We start from the raw sequence: 15,913 nt of genomic DNA, 5'->3' as shown, positions 1-15,913 counted from the left end.
ATTTTTGCTCCTTTCAGTTAAAGGGAGAGCCAGTGAGAAGAGGAGGGATGTCCTTGTGTTAGAGAAGGGCAAATACACTGCCCATTACCGCCACTTTCAAACATCCACAGGAGTTTAGGGTGCTCTGTTATTAAGACAAACACGAACCCCCTACACTCCATATCAAGGAGACTACAACTGACATCCTGCAACAGCAGTCTCAGTAACTGGCATTTAACAAAAAAATAGATTAATAAAGAGGACTTAAATATTCATGTTTAGAAATAAAAAAATGACAAAGGAATGGGACGTAGATTTCCCTTTTGTCTTTTTGGCATGGAATGCAAGTTTACTCCTGTCTTGCATGCTGATGCAGCTTCTGTCTCTAACCTCTTAATACTTTGCATTACTCAAACGGTCCAGAGAACCAGATGAGCAGCCCACCCCCGACGCAGGAAAAACGTATTGCAAAGCTACAACGTGGGATTTGTGGCAAAGAAATAAAATTACATGATCCTTCGCACAGGTATACGACTAGAAATTGTTTATTAGATTACATTTCACAAAACATCACAAAAATATTGTAAAAAAAAAAGAACTGTGCATCACACTCCACCCCTCAACAACTGGCTACTGAATTTCTGGCTCATGACCTGACTTATTGTTTAGATCTATAACCACATTTGATCTAATTAAAACACAGATAACCCATGCCTTCCTCTGTCACCTAGAGCTTCGATTTCCACCTTTCCCCTTTCTACAAGGGTTGCATCATGTTTTTGCACATTGTAAAACAAGGGAACACTGACTAAATCAAACCCTCTTTCTTGAGGCAAATTGCATTTCCACAACATGGAAAAACTGCCTGATAAGCCTTGAAGCTGCCCTCAAACGTGAACTTGAAAGTACAGCCTTCCTGGAACGCAATTTGTACACGACAGCATCATAATAGGAAATACGATGTTAAGTCATTTAATTCAAAATAAATGATTCATTAGGTACTATACCTGCCAATTGTCTTAACTAATTAAATTCTACCATGTCTAGGTAAATAGAAAATATGTGATATAGCATCCAGAATTCAGCAAATTTCAAGTACAACAAGGAGGGGACTCTATGCAGCACAAATATAGTCCTACAACAAATATCGTTAGTCCTCTTCACAGTTGAAAATGATGTGCAGGACTGCTACCGCAGGCTTATTTTTCTAGCAAAGAATGTGCCGTTGAACACGAACACCAAAGGGCTTGTGTGGAAATTAACTGCAGGGCAGACGTGAACGGCCTCCAGGGGAGATACAGGCTGCTGGAGTGGGAGGGATCTGCGATGCCCAATTCTGCACCTCGGCTGCTCCTCGCAACAGGTGTGGCCACAGCAGGGACACACCCACCCCTCATACTCTCTCCAGAGCTTCCAGCATAATGATGCTGTTCCCTCGGATCACCTGGGAGGACAAGACAGCACAACGGGAGGATGACGTTTTTCTCAAAACCCTCAGAATAACAGAAAGCTTGTCACAAATGTAACTACTGAATCTGCCTCAATACTGTGGATACTGTACTGTAGTTAACCTAAATGACAGCATTAAGTAAGCTGTTACATATACACAGCTTTGCACGATATGAGCATTAAACGATCCTTATTTTAATCTTTAATAAGTAAATTGTTACTGTGCAGTACTTCTCTTTGTCTCTCAACTAATGTCTTTGTAATGATGAAGTTCATAGTGAGGGGAACTGACACTAACAATGCTGTATACTACTTATAACTCTTATAAGAGTCATACCCAACGTTTGGATTGTCAAAAAAGCCATTAATGTCATTAAGGTGGGTACATTTCAGGCATCTCCTCACTGTTATGCGCTAGAATAGGACTGAGCTGAAAAACTACAAAGAGATAATTCCAAACAAATCTTCAAAACACTGTTTGAACCCAACATAGAATTGTTACTTTATCAACCTTATGTCAAATACATTTTATCTTCACTTGGAACATGCTTCTGCGCAAGTGGTGTTGAGAAGTACACTGTTGCCTTTTTTGAGTTAACAGGTGTAGAAAGAACTTGAATTTAAACTTGAATTGCCCTGCCCCTGCAGCTGGTGTCTATACAGCAGCTGGCAGTAAAACCTGAAATGGCTCAAACTGCTGTGCAAGCTGGAGTCTGACCTGCCTCCATGACCTCACTCCCAAACCACACGAAAACGGCACAATGAAGCCACCCTCACCACCATGCCGATGTTGTTCTGCTGTCCCCCAGATGCCATCTCTTGACAATCATCCATCACCAGGTTCATGAAGGGGTCGAACCCGCGCAGGATACCCTGAACATGCCGGCCGCCATTGAGCTTCACTAGGTGGGAGAGAGAGAGGGGGGAGGTTCATATCGGGGCTGTGCGACCTTGAGCCTGGAGAGCTAGGTGTTCCATCTTCCCAATCTGATTCGGCTCTTAGATCAGGGGAGTCAACTCGCCCCCTGCAGGGCCAGTGTCTTCTGGTTCGTGTTCTTCCACCCACAGCTGTCTGAATCCTCCAATATTAAACTGCAGGGTGGAAACACCTCTAACCAGCCTCTGAGGTCATTCGAACGTAACCCTACCTTTGTGAAAGGTACGAGTGAACAATACTAAAAGGCAGTTAGAAAATTCTTAGGAATGTCCAGGAAAATAATGAACTTGTTTAATTGACTATTCAGATTGGAACAGAAACCAGAAGAGACTAAGCCCTCCAGGAATGGAGTTCGACACCCCTATTTTACATGTTTAACACGGGGCTATCCAATCTCAGTCCTGGAGAACTATGGGTTTTCAATCTGACTTGGACTGTAAACGTTTAATAGGAGGTCCTGATCCTGAGGGGTGTCTGCTGGTATTACAGGTCTTTTTAAAGCACCACCAAAAACTGGTTGCAACAGCTGTATAATTGCTCCAATTCAACCATTAATGAGCCATTTAGGATCACTAAGAGCCCAGGCAGACTGAAAACCCTCAAAGACACCAGCACCCCTGGACTCCTGGTTTAATAGAACTAGTTACTGGCTTAATCAATGTTAATGCAGCCTGCTGAATCTCAATTGAAGAGGTCTTTAAGTGGTGAAGAGCCACTGATTTATACATACCTATTTAAAATAAAAATACCTGCTGTTAACAAAAAACACAATTTTTTTGTATATATTTCAAGAATGATGATTAGTTCTTTTATAAATATTAAAGCATATGGTTTAATTTAAATGGTTTTAGCTTTCATAAATTCCAAGATAATTTTTGGATGTGAAACATTATGGCAGCAAAGGACACATTTTCCTCTAGGTCTATACTTGTGCACATCTGTAATCCCCATCATGGACGATGGTGATATTAGCAGTGCATGCAAAAACATCTTAGGAGAGGATGTTTTTAACCATTTTTCTCAATCTATCACTGGTACTCATCTTTGCAACCCTTAGCTTTTCATTAGCCCTCTCTGCATGCTAGATGTTTCACTGTTGTTAGTTAATAGTCAGAGCTTTTACTGGAAAAAGTCCTTCCTATCTCACCTTAGTGCAGTTTTGGGTCATCATAAAATGTAAGATGTGGATAATAAAAATGGGAACAATTTAAAGTCACTAATAGTGACCATGTGCAGCCTGTATGCATAGCATAGAGTCACTGGCACTGCCCAGAACTCTGCAGGAGGACTGAAGCACCACCCTTCCATGTGAAAGTCATACAACTAACACCTGGGTAATGGATCAATTCACTATTGGAACTGAGGACTGATGGCTGTAATCTTTTACAATGGCATCACACATGCACTTGTCAGTCGAGAACATGGTGAGGGACAGTTCATCAGACCATATCAAGTTTCTCCTGGGAGGGGTCCAAACACCTCAGTTCAGCAACTGAAACCCTACATACTCACATGACAACTTCTTGTCCATGAACCTGGACAAAAAGGAAAAAAAAAGTTGTTAGATTCAATACAAAAAAAAATGTTCTACAAAGTCTGTACATCATTCGACCTGTGGCATGTTATAGAAAACATGCTGGATTTATCATGTAAACCAACATGTGAAAAATGTTAGCTTATGCAGGAAACATAAGCTAACATTATTGACATATTTTCAAGACTTGTTTAATATAGACTGACCTGCTATCATTCCCTACTCTGACCGTATTTATAACGTTTGGGAGCATCCGTAAGTAAAAGTAACTGATATTCTGTGGAATTTAGCATTTGCTCATGTGTATGTGATTGTTGGTCATACATTCTGAAAGTAATGTCACAAATAATGGTTTAATTGTACACTTCTCAAGCTGTATTGTTTTAAATATTTTCCCTCCCAAGAAACAACACTACTGGACGTGTTTGCCTGTATTTAACAAAGCATTATCGCTTAAACCTCCACAAACCTTTAAAGGCATCGCTTCCAGATTCTGTTTTGGATTAAGCAAAGCAATGAACCTTAAAGGCGATCTTAAGAGGCTCAATAATATTTAAAAAAGATCACGTTTAGCTAGCTGCTATACATCTGTTATTCAGTGACCTATATAGCGTCCCCAACCTATGCAATGAAAATGTAAACAGGCTTTTCCACGCTCTCCTGCAATCTACAGCTTGGCGCGAGTTTTCATCTACCACCATAGAGTACTAAAGGTGCAAAACCGGAAGTCCGTCCATGATTTCTGCAACTGACAATTGTAGCTTGTTTAATATTACGTTTTAAAACCTTAAAACCAATTAAACCCATTACATTATTATTATTATTTTAGAGTTACTTTCTACGAGTCTCGCGCAAGTCAATCAGTTTTCGTGGGACTTTCTCGGTGCGCATAATCGTGGTTTGCAGAGGTAGCTTTCGTCACAGGTCGATCTTTCTAAAGCAAAAGTATACAAGCTTATACATTCACGACCTATCAGGATCGTTAACGCGGCATTTTTAATATTACGGGGTAAACAATCTAATCTCACGTTACAAACGCTTTAGAAAATACACAGTACCGAAAGCTGTGATGTATAACGCTGTGTGGACACTATTTTCGAAGCCAAACGTTACGATAACGTTTGCACTCGGTTCACGAAGCGAGGTCGGAAACGTATTAACAATTCTTTATGAGAAATATTAACGTCGTCTCCACGGTTGGAAACAGATCCAAATATCACGGAACTACAGGAGCCCTTCAGAATATTTTATCTAGTTTTAATGGCGAAACATTTCAAGTTTGTATCTCAGCCAAGTACAACCCCCCCCAAGATCCAACAACTACCGTGATAAAAACGAAAGACACAAATGACCCTACGAGACTAAAACAAGAAATACTTACTTCTTCAACTCGGGGGGGTGTGCTTTGCTCATGTTTACGTGTAGAAAGCTATAGTTTTATATCCGTTCAATAACAAGACCACTGCGCTCTCAGCGACTTCACCGCCAAACTCCACGCACGCTGCACCACAAAGGACGAACGCGTTACCATAAAAAAAGTCCGACCATACCTTCCGGCTCACATTATGCGTCATCAACAATCGCCCGAACACTGCCACTACTCCAACGCCGTTTAATTGAATATTCCCTTTCCATTTGCGCCTCCTCTCGGCAACCCAAGTTCACGCGCATTCTCTCCTGAAACTGGAAATACTATCCTGCAAACGAGCAAGAACACGATGGGTGCATTGATTGTAAAGATTTTCTTGACCGATAAATACCTGTTCATGCCGAACAGGCAACAAGCCTAATGAATAATTGGGCAGGCAATACTGCTATAAAAATCATATTATTTAAAAAGAGCTTTCCTAAAGACAGCAAGTGCCGCGCTGTAGCTTAACCGGTGGTCCAGTTAGGGCAAACTGTAGCAAGAGGTAGCAAATCTAGGTGCGGATGTAACAGAGTTCTCCAGATAGCACACTCTCACTGAAAGCTCAATAGAAGTGATTGATTATTGATTTCATAGAGATTGGAAAACCAGAAAGCATAATGAAAATAAAGAGAGTAGAAGTTACTGGCTAGCAATTTTTTGGCAGAACAAAGAAGGATGTTTATATGCTGCCCATAATTCTAAATATATTAACCAAGAATGAATGTTTGTACATCAGATCTTTAGGAAGGGTCAAAGGGCATGGGCAAGGACATTTTGTGAAAACTTCACTCTTTCAGGAGATATACCAGTTTGGCATATGAACTTTAGAAGAGGTCAGAGGTCACAGACAAGGATGTGTCTGAAAGCACATACTGTATGTGGGATTCCATAATAACTATGACACCTTCTAAAGACCTTTCAAACCTCACATTAACTAGGCTCTGTCAATTATTGTGCATAATGTTTTATGCAAAGTAGATTAATTGCTAATATTTTGGTATGTATAGAACTTGTTAATGAAGGTAGTTGTTAAATAAGTAATTACAGCACTGCATGGAAGATCTGAATTTCACACTGCAGCATACCAACACAAACCAGCACTCATACGCGTCTTCATTCCTCGCTGGCCAGCGGAGATTGGCCATTCTCTGGGCTTGGACAAGGGATCTCTGTGAAGGTGCTGGTGGTAAACAGCTCAACCATCTAGCAGTGAATGGATCTCAACTTCATTTAGTGACCTCCCCTTAAATGCAGACAACTAAATCCAGTGGTGTGGTGGGGCTTTAATAAACACAAGTAGAACACTGAACCCTTATCAGCAAGCTTCTCACTTGACCCTCTCCGATGGGGTTGTTCTAGAAATTATATGAATTTAACACTCTGCATAGAGAAATTCCACACATTCCTCTAGGGTTACAGTTATTAAACAACTAGTTACATATCTAGACACACAGCTGAAGAAGGATCCACAGATGAAACATTACTTTTTGTTACTGTTAAAAGTGGAACTATCCACTACTCATTCCTTATGGACACTCAAAGGGATTATATACTTTTAATGCTAACATGCATCGAACACACTCATGTGACACTGGCTTTCTGGTCTCGACCCCACCATGCCAATAGCTCTGAGCTCAGCTCATAGGGCTCAAATTGCAGTGACTTGTGTTCAGAGAGACTGTGAGGGTGGAAATAATAATCTTCACTCAGCAGCCACACGGTTCTGGTCACACCCTCCCAAATACAGACAAACAGGCACAATCCAAGCCTGAAGACAGACACACCGTCTCTCTTTTTAAGAGAATACAGAGAAAACTGATTTTATTCCCGATTTTGATTTGTTGCAATACAAAAAGGGAAACAGTGCTGTCAGCAGCAAATTCCACAGTGTGTAAAACTGAAGCCACAATTGCACCCCCTGCAGGAGGAGGTAGAGAGTTGTGCAGAAACTTGGCTCTAGTGGTTCACAGCTGCTCATGGTTTTCTCCTGACAAACGAAGAACACAGAGGTACCAATAAGATCCATTTCAAGTTTTACCATACTCCTTCTCTCCTTTCTACTTTAATTCCAGTCTGCAAAACATAGACAGACATGAATATACGAGAAAATGAAAACTGTCTAGATTTCATTTTCTATGTTTACTAGAGACGGCAGGTGGTAAAACCCGGACTGGATCAAACTGCTATGCACGGGGAGTCCCAAGTTTCATCCGCTTGTCTTCACGGTCTGACACAGCCAGGGTGTCCCACTCCACCTGTCCTCGGGAGGACAGGGGTCAGTCCGCCGGGCGGTCCGCGCCCTCTGTCTGTGCCGAAGGCCCGCGCCGCCGGCCAGTCCGTGTCCCCACTCCGTGCCTGCTGGCCTCGCTGTCGGCTGCAGGCCCAGATGGCCCCCGGGCCGGCTCCCAGCGCCCCCGTCCTCACTGCTTGATGGAGGCCAGGCTGTCCTTCAGCCGGCGCGTCACGCTGGGCAGCAGGCTCAGGTGCTCGTCCACACAGCCGCCCACGCAGCGCTCCAGCTGCCCGCGCACCGCCGCCTCCTTCGCGCCCGACTCGAACGCGTCCTTGGCCTTGTCGTTGCAGTGCATGGTGCAGCGGGCCAGCCGGTCCTGAGGCGGGACAGAGAGAGACAGAGCAGCTTTCAGCAGGACAGCTCAGAGCAGGAAGGGGTTTGCAACACCTGAAATTACACTCAGAAAAATGTGACCTCTCCTCACTACTTCCTGTACCCACAATGACAGTACTCCTACACCACTACACACACGACAACTGAATGTAAACTGGAATTGTACTTAAAACTGTACAAGTTGTACTATTAATAACCGTATTATTTTTGCACTGTTCACCGTTTTACTTTTGCACTGTTTTTGTCCTGTTTGTATACTTTTCTCTGCGTATTTGCACAGTTTTTGACAATTTTGCAATGGCACCATACTGTTGTTTACACTGTTATTGTATTTCTGTCTCTTGTCTTGTCTGCTGTTCTATTTATATACTGCACCTGAGAGACTCATGAGAAACACTTTTCACCATACTATGCACCCGTGTAAGTAGAATGACAAATAAAGTTGAATTATTATTCTGTTTAACATTAGCAAATACTACATAATGCAATGAAAGCCTTTGTTTTTGCAAAGCTTATTACAGTCTGTTGCACTGTGACAAAGCTGGACTCCTCAGTGCTCTTTTCTGCATTGCTCTACCTTCTGCAGACTTCATGACATTATTATATGATTAGAGATCAATGCAAGTTTCAGTCATGTGCGGTGCTCCATTAAAGAGTTCTGTCTCTCAGTTCCCTATATATTAAAAACTCCAGGCTGTGCGGTCAAGCCCGGGCTGTAGGGGGCAGCGCTGAGCGACCTCCACACCCACGTTGCCTCCTGGGAAAGTCTCACCTGGAACCTCTCCAGCTCGGTGGTGACCAGGCTCTGCGCCTGGGCCAGGGGGGCGTGGCAGCGCTCGATGCACTGGTGCACCTGGGTCATGGAGTCGCTGGCGCGCTCGCAGCACCGCGCGCTGCACTGGAACATGAGCCCCTGGGGAGGACAGGCAGCCAGAACGCGGGGCATCAAACACCACATGAAGCCCACGAGAGAAACGGACAACGGAGGATCTTTCTCCGAGCCCCCGTTTACCGTGACAGCACCCCACACTTCACACCGCATCCGAATGAAGTCGAATGAGACACTCCTAAGCCTCCCACAGTAATAAACACAGTTTTACAGGTAGTCTCAGTCAGGAAACGCAGACACTCCCGTGGTACTACAGGTTGAACAATTCCAGCTGTTACCAGCGGTAGAATCCTGTATCAATCCTGTCAGTCAAAGCTTAGGTCCTGTGATTGTTGTTTTATTCAGTTACGCAGTCAAAAGTATTTTTGAGTTAAAAGGAATTCTCCATTTCATTTCGCAGACAGGTTTGCGTTAATATAACTTTCTGTGCGTTCGGATGGGTTACGGGATAACGTGACTAGGGAAAAAAAAGGAGAGATCGGGCAGCAGGTGTAAATGTGACTGTTCAGAAATAAACCGTTTCCCTCCAGTTCCCATCACAGAGTTTTTAATCGCCCTCACACGAACCCTTCACTAACACCATCTGGCCCTGCGAATTTCACGTCTGCAACCTTCTGTGAAATCGCTTGAAGCAGAAGCAGACCAGAATTAACATGCCTGTATAAAAAACACCATCTTGTCAATCAGGGCACGAAGCTGCGAAACCCCCAAATGTATCAAAATGTTATGCAACGAGGGTCGCGTATTCTTTACGGGGAAATGCAGACACCAGTACTGTGTCCCGCGTCCCGTCAACCAGACACTCACTTGCATTTTACGGATGTGGTCGCGCTCCAGTCCCTGAACCATCTCGTCCACGGCAGACTGCATGCGAGCCTGTTGCGCTTCGGCCATCCTGACTCTCGGGCCGATCTGGACCGAACCGGGCTTGTTACACAAAGGTACACAAGTGATACTTTATAACAGTGCAACCGATGCTGGCCAATGCAGGTGCTAACTAACAAGGGCGTTTAAAGCACAAAGCGTGACTATGTTCTCATACAGCACCTAGTCGCTTACGTGAGCTAAGATGTCTTGAGGTCCTCGCTTGTAATATCTTGCAGCGCTGCCGCTAGCATGGCACATAAGGTCACCCCGACCGGCAGCATGGATTACAAAAAGATCACTTCCGCGCCTGTACTCCAAAGAGCGTTAAAGTGCCCCTGTCTGTGTCCTGGAACCCTTGTAGAATTGTATAGCGACACCACGAGGAAGGAGGAGAGATGTACAGTTCGAACGAAGCGATGTATGGCAAATAGCCCATTAAAGACGTCAGCAGTTTTAATTGGGGAAAAAATAATGTAAACTTTTGCTTCTGTGGTTTTAAAGAACTGGGTTGAATGACCACATTTAGTTTGATCTGAAAAAAAAACAATAAAAAGGGATTAGGAATATCTGGACAGAACCACACTTCTATTGGAGACATGAGAAATGAAGTGAGCACGTAGCAAGTCGACCGGATCATGGTTTGACAAAAAAAAATTGAAACTAAACCCTCAAGAGCAGAAACTTGAATCTTCACACAGCCGGGAAAATCGAAAAGGTCGACGAGAAATTTTGGTCCTGATGAAAAAGACATGAAAACTAAAAAAAACAACTTTTATTTAATAATAATAATTGCTTTCACTTATATAGCGCTTTTCTGGACACTCCACTCAAAGCGCTTTACAGGTAATGGGGACTCCCCTCCACCACCACCAGTGTGCAGCCCCACCTGGATGATGCGACGGCAGCCATAGTGCACCAGAACGCTCCCCACACACCAGCTATCAGTGGGGAGGAGAGCAGAGTAATATAGCCAATTAATAGATGGGGTTTATTAGGAGGCCATGATTGGTAAAGGCCAATGGGGAAATTTGGCCAGGATGCCAGGGTTACACCCCTACTCTTTTCGAGAGACACTCTGGGATTTTTAATGACCACAGAGAGTCAGGACCTGTGTTATTATTATTATTAACTTTTATTTATCCTTGAAGATCAATGTCACGAAATTACAAGACTGAACATTCTTGTGCTTCCTGAGATTGCCGCCAGATGGAGACAGAGGACACTCGTTCTGAAGCTCTCGGGCACTGCTCCCGGTTCTCAAGGCTTGTGGAGCGGAGTAGAGCAAGTCCGACGTTAATTCATGTTCTAGAGCCTTCTTCAGGTGTGCTCTGCGCTGAAGAATTGTGTTTCGTTATTCATTTCCGCAACTGCTGTAAAAATGAAACTATAGGTAACAGTTTTACCTAGCTATTGATACTACTTTTGCTGTTGTAGTACTGAAAGAACAGTTTGAAATGTCAGCCTTCAACGCGAAATACTTTTCAATTTCTCCCTCGACCTAATATACCTTTTTACCAGCTGTTTTTTAATCATTTTTCAAAGCACTCTCTTTTACCATATATTTTTCTCTAATTGATTTTTTAACCAGTTTTTTAGCTTCTGAATTACTAAGCTTTGGGGTGAATTTGTTCTGTTCTTCAATGTGAATCTGTTAAAACGGTTGCCATCCATTTCCACAGATTTCACTTCTATCCTATCCTGCCTCAATTCCTTTACACTCCCATGTCTCCAAAGTCTGCTTTTCAGCATTCTTAACATTTGCTTTGGACTCAGCAAATATTTGAAACATAGTAGACCAAACTGTGATCACAGGTCCCTAAGGGGTCTCTCCCCTCTGCGTGCCTCAGTCTCATCTATACAAGCATTTTGACAGAATGGGTAAAAAAGTGATTATTATACATTTTAGTTTCTGCTGCTGAAATTGCCAGGGTTTTTTTCCCAAAGGAATCCATTCATCCACTCACCTTCTCACTGCTTTATCCAGTTCAGGGTCATTGGGGAGCCAGGGTACACCCTGGAAAGGACGCCAGTCCATCAAAGGGCACACACAGACACAAACCCACAACTCACGCCAGGGCCAGTTTTCCCAGAAGCCAATTAACCACCCATCAGCATGTCTTGAACTTGAATTTTATTGCCATATGTAACCGGTACTGGTACAATGGAATTCTTACTTACAGAAAGTCTCTCGATTGTAAAACAAGTGTAAAAAACAAAACAAAGTGCAAACAGTGCATCTTTGGATATATGGGAGGAAACCAGAGCACTTGCATGAAACCCATGTAATACCAAGGAGATCATACACACTCCACACAGACAGCATCCTAGGTTCAGGATTAAACGCGGGGCACAGTGCTGCCCTATGTGTGTAATCCAACAAACTATCAATGAAACAATATAATCTGGATTCCTAAAGGGAGTTACAGTTACAGTTCTGCCTCCCTGGAGCTCCATCACAGAACCCAGGACTGACTCTACTCCAGTCTGTGGTCCTCAGATTGTTTTAAGGTGGGCCAACGTCCACAGACATTGCTACCAGAACTCGGGAGGAGATGTCAGCACACCCACCGAGAGAGGGGAGAGATCAGGCCACCACCGCAGTCATCCGGTGAGCCAGGGAGAAGAGCCGTGGTCTCACACTGGAAGAGGGGGGTCTGGTTTGCAGTTGCTGGGAGGTTACTGGAGAATCCATGATGACCGGGGCAGGCTTATTCATCCGTGTATTTTTAGGAAAGGAAGGAGGCACTTTCTCTTTGTCATTTTTACTGCTTGCCACAGTCCTTGTTGCAGGACGGACAAACACAAAAGGGAAAATATTAGCATGTATAGTTCAAAGTGTAGAATTTAACCCTGGTTTCAATCGCGGCAGTCTGTGTGGAGTTTGCATGTTCTCCCTGAGTTTTTGTGGGTTTCGTCTGGGTGCTATGGTTTTCTCGCTCAGTCCAAGGACATACTGGTGGCTTCATTGGTTTCTGCGAGAATTGGCCCTGGTGTGTGTGTGTGTGTGTGTGTGTGTGTGTTTTTCATGGACTGGCGTCCCATCCAAGGTATACCCTGCCTTGCGCCTGGTGCTTCCTGGGATAGGCTTTGCTCCCTCTGCCTTCCTAAACTGGAAGAATCAGTTAGAAAATGGATGGATGGATCTCATGTTGAAACTTTATAATGCACTAGTATGGCATATTTATACTATAAAGGAACAAGTAAAGGTTTATTCTATGCTGAAAAGAGAAGATTAGAAAAACAATGTTTAGGATGTGGAGCCCTCTTTGGGTTGGTATTTAGACTATTTTGATCACCACATTATAGAAAAGAGACTGCTGCACTTGAGACAGTTCAGAGAAGAGCAATCAGATACGTTGAGGGGCTTAAGAAACTGTCCTACACTGACAGGCTGAAGGAACTGAACATCTTTCTCTTGTGTGGAGACCTATTACAAATGTTGGAAATAATCAAAGGTCCTGACAAAGTCTGCCCCGTGGATGTCTTCAGTATATGCAGAGGAACACCAATCAGGGGGCACAAGTGGAAACTAAGTGGAAGTACTTTTAAACCCAAAAACAGAAAGCACATCGTTACTCAAAGGGTTGTGGGAGTGTGGAACAACCTTCCCCACCAAGTTTTTTAACCTTCTTTCAAGAAATGACTGGGTGAGATCTTTGGATCAATCAGTCACTAACCTACAAGAAAGACTAGAAGGACTGAACGTCCATTCTTGAGAGGCAGTGGAAAAGGACGATGGGAATGTGGGAATGGGAGAGAGACAGACAGAGAGAGAAGGCAGAGGGACAGAGACAGAGGAGGAATCTTGAGCTTCTCCTTCTCTCCCCTTACAACAGGCTGCTTGCTGTTGGCTCTGCCTGGAAACAACAGAAACTAGGGGTTTGATTCATCCCAGAATCCCCTGCTTCCCGATGGGCTGCGCTTGTAGCGTCCTGCAGTGGACTTTGTGAACTGATGAGTGTCGATGACTCTCCAAGGCAGCGCTGGATGTTGTTCTGTTCTTCACAGACCAGCGAGCGAGCGAGCGGGCTCCTGCTCGAGTGCCTGTGAGTCAGCTGGGCTTGTCCCTGTAAAGCCGCTGCGGACGTCTCCTCAGATCAAAGAGGATTAGTGAGGAACGAACCTTAACAGCCCCACAACACCATAACCAGCCGTGACTCAGGGAGCCCCTGCTCTCTCACTTGTGCCTTCTCTCTGCGTCTCCCTCTTTCACGTTCGCTGTACCTCTCTCCCCCCCGTCTTCCAGTCTCTCCATTTCTTTCCCTCCTCTGGCTCCCATCTCGCTCCACGCTTGTTCTTTCCTTTCGTTTCCTATCTCCCCCTCCCCCTCCCTCGCTCTTTCTGCCCACCTCTCCATTCACCCCCAGGCCATCACCTGTCCTTTGATCCAGACCACACACGCAAACTGGGAGAGCGGCGTGGAGAGCACACAGGCGCTCCTCTGGCAGCCGAGAGTCACGCAGGAACGACCGCCGAGCGCGCTGGCCGCCCCGTCTGCCCGGCTGTGTCCAAGCTGCAGAGAGCTGACCGCCTGCTGAGAGCTTCCCTTTGTTGTGGACATTTTTACGACTCGGAATTCTGGACGTATCGCTAAGGACACCGGTCATTCTGGTTTCTCACTCCCCCCCTTCTCTCTGCTAAGCGTTATAGGAGCATAAAGGCACAAGCCTCCAGATTCAGAGACAGTTTCTTCCCACAAGCTGTCAGATCACTGAACTCTACCCCTACCCCTGACTCACACTGATTGATCTCTTCTCACACTGCTTGTCTGGCTTGTTTTTAAGTTGTATGTTATTTAACGTCTTCTTGTTGCTGCTGCCGTTCTGCGTTTACGCGTTCGGAGTTGCCTTTAATGTATTTGTACCAGAGCACACATGCAAACAAGCATTTCATTTCACTTGTGCATGTGACAGATAAACTGAGCGGAGCTGAGCTGAGCCCTACCCCTGAGGCTCCGTCCCCTCATGATGTTTTCGTCTTGCGCTTGGGTCTTCGTCGGGGTGCCTGAGGAAGTTCGCGTCTCTTTCTAGCAAGCGCGTTCAGGGCCAGTTAACAACCCCACAGGCTGCCGACGTGAAGACCTCGGCATCTTCGCCGGCTGGTTAATCCCTCAGCAGCAGGTATTTATAAAAATACCAATTGGTTTAGTGTAAAACGGGAGGCTTAGTGTGCTTTGTGGACTGTGGGCGGTTGTGTAAGCCACTGCCTTGAATTCTGCCGGAGCCAGGCCCACGACCACATGTCACAGGGCAGGGCAGCGACCATCAATACCCCCAGACCGCAGCTGAGCATGACGGACGTCACACTGCGTGTGCAGCAATCATATCCAATCATACGTGCCTGAACACATAAGACATTTTAATTGATTAATGCTGCTTGCCATTACTCCATTTAATTCAGAGGATTGACCCCATTTACTATTTTATTGGTCAGAATCAAAGCTGTGTTAGACGTTGGGGCATTTTAGGGGTCACCCATAAACCCTGCTAAGCTGGGGCACTCAGGATAAGGGTTATCTCCAGTTTGCATAGATATATAGAGCTCTGCGACCTGCTCCTTCCTGGCACACGCTTCCTGAAAACAATGAGAAAACCCCAGACACAAAATGGGAAGATCTGGACACACCTGAAGAATCACCCTTTGAGAAGCCATGCGACCTGCTTGATGGGCTAAGCGGTGCTGACGCACCAAGCACACACCCCATGTGACCTCCCTGGACTGCATATGGGATATTCCCAGTGAGGGAGCAGATCTGAGAATCTGAACTGGGTTATGGGGAGGCAGACCACTCCTACTGATTGACTGCCGATCTGTCTCATGGTGTGAACTGGGCCGTATGCCAGTGGAGGCAAAGAGGCTGGAGGCTTTAAGATGATCACCTCGTCCTTACCCGATACACTGCGGGCCCCACACTGCGGGATCCTCTTATACACCATCTGCTTACAGGGGGAGGGAGGGCGAGATCGGGGAGGCAGGCAGAAGAGGGTTTATTTAATTCTGCCCCTGGATAGATCATTACTTTATCTGTTAATTAGTTTCACCACTGCCCCTGGAAGCTATCTATGCGTCTACGTATAATGAGACACATTAAAAATACAACAAATGAGTGTTTCAACCAGGTGTCACAGTGGTTAGCATTGCTGCCTTGCAGCACCAGGGCCTGAGGTTCAGTTCCTGGGGTGCTATCTGTGTGGAGTTTTCATGATGTCCATGTGTTTGTA

General features: G+C 44.9%; 2 protein-coding genes across 2 annotated transcripts; both read right to left on the bottom strand.

Annotated features, from left to right (window-relative positions):
• Nucleotides 1-508: 508 nt before the first annotated feature.
• On the bottom strand, nt 509-5,431 carry snrpg (small nuclear ribonucleoprotein polypeptide G). Its single transcript, XM_006625596.3, has 4 exons — nt 5,281-5,431; nt 3,878-3,900; nt 2,206-2,330; nt 509-1,423 (listed from the first exon to the last, which is right to left on the bottom strand). Exons 1-4 carry the CDS (start codon nt 5,310-5,312, stop codon nt 1,373-1,375), a joined length of 231 nt encoding a protein of 76 aa, XP_006625659.1. The 5' UTR covers nt 5,313-5,431; the 3' UTR covers nt 509-1,372.
• Nucleotides 5,432-7,114: 1,683 nt separating this feature from the next.
• On the bottom strand, nt 7,115-10,002 carry fam136a (family with sequence similarity 136 member A). Its single transcript, XM_015341756.2, has 4 exons — nt 9,885-10,002; nt 9,633-9,752; nt 8,709-8,849; nt 7,115-7,919 (listed from the first exon to the last, which is right to left on the bottom strand). The coding sequence occupies exons 1-4, from the start codon at nt 9,948-9,950 to the stop codon at nt 7,731-7,733; spliced, it is 516 nt and encodes a 171-aa protein (XP_015197242.2). The 5' UTR covers nt 9,951-10,002; the 3' UTR covers nt 7,115-7,730.
• Between the last annotated feature and the right edge of the window lie 5,911 nt (nt 10,003-15,913).

This window comes from Lepisosteus oculatus, chromosome 2 (genome assembly GCF_040954835.1).
Source record: "Lepisosteus oculatus isolate fLepOcu1 chromosome 2, fLepOcu1.hap2, whole genome shotgun sequence".
NCBI classification, from domain to species: Eukaryota; Metazoa; Chordata; class Actinopteri; order Semionotiformes; family Lepisosteidae; genus Lepisosteus; species Lepisosteus oculatus.
The sequence above is the reverse complement of the archived record's forward strand: the minus strand, read 5'-3'. Positions and strand labels throughout refer to the sequence as shown.

Coding starts and splice junctions, on each gene's coding strand:
- snrpg (XM_006625596.3), bottom strand. CDS start 5,312: ATGAGCAAAGCACACCCCCCCGAGTTGAAGAA. Junction 3,901..5,280: donor CACCCCCCCGAGTTGAAGAA/GTAAGTATTTCT, acceptor CTTTTTGTCCAG/GTTCATGGACAAGAAGTTGT. Junction 2,331..3,877: donor CATGGACAAGAAGTTGTCAT/GTGAGTATGTAG, acceptor TCTCCCACCTAG/TGAAGCTCAATGGCGGCCGG.
- fam136a (XM_015341756.2), bottom strand. CDS start 9,950: ATGTGCCATGCTAGCGGCAGCGCTGCAAGATATTACAAGCGAGGACCT. Junction 8,850..9,632: donor ACCACATCCGTAAAATGCAA/GTGAGTGTCTGG, acceptor TGTCCTCCCCAG/GGGCTCATGTTCCAGTGCAG. Junction 7,920..8,708: donor CCGAGCTGGAGAGGTTCCAG/GTGAGACTTTCC, acceptor GTCCCGCCTCAG/GACCGGCTGGCCCGCTGCAC.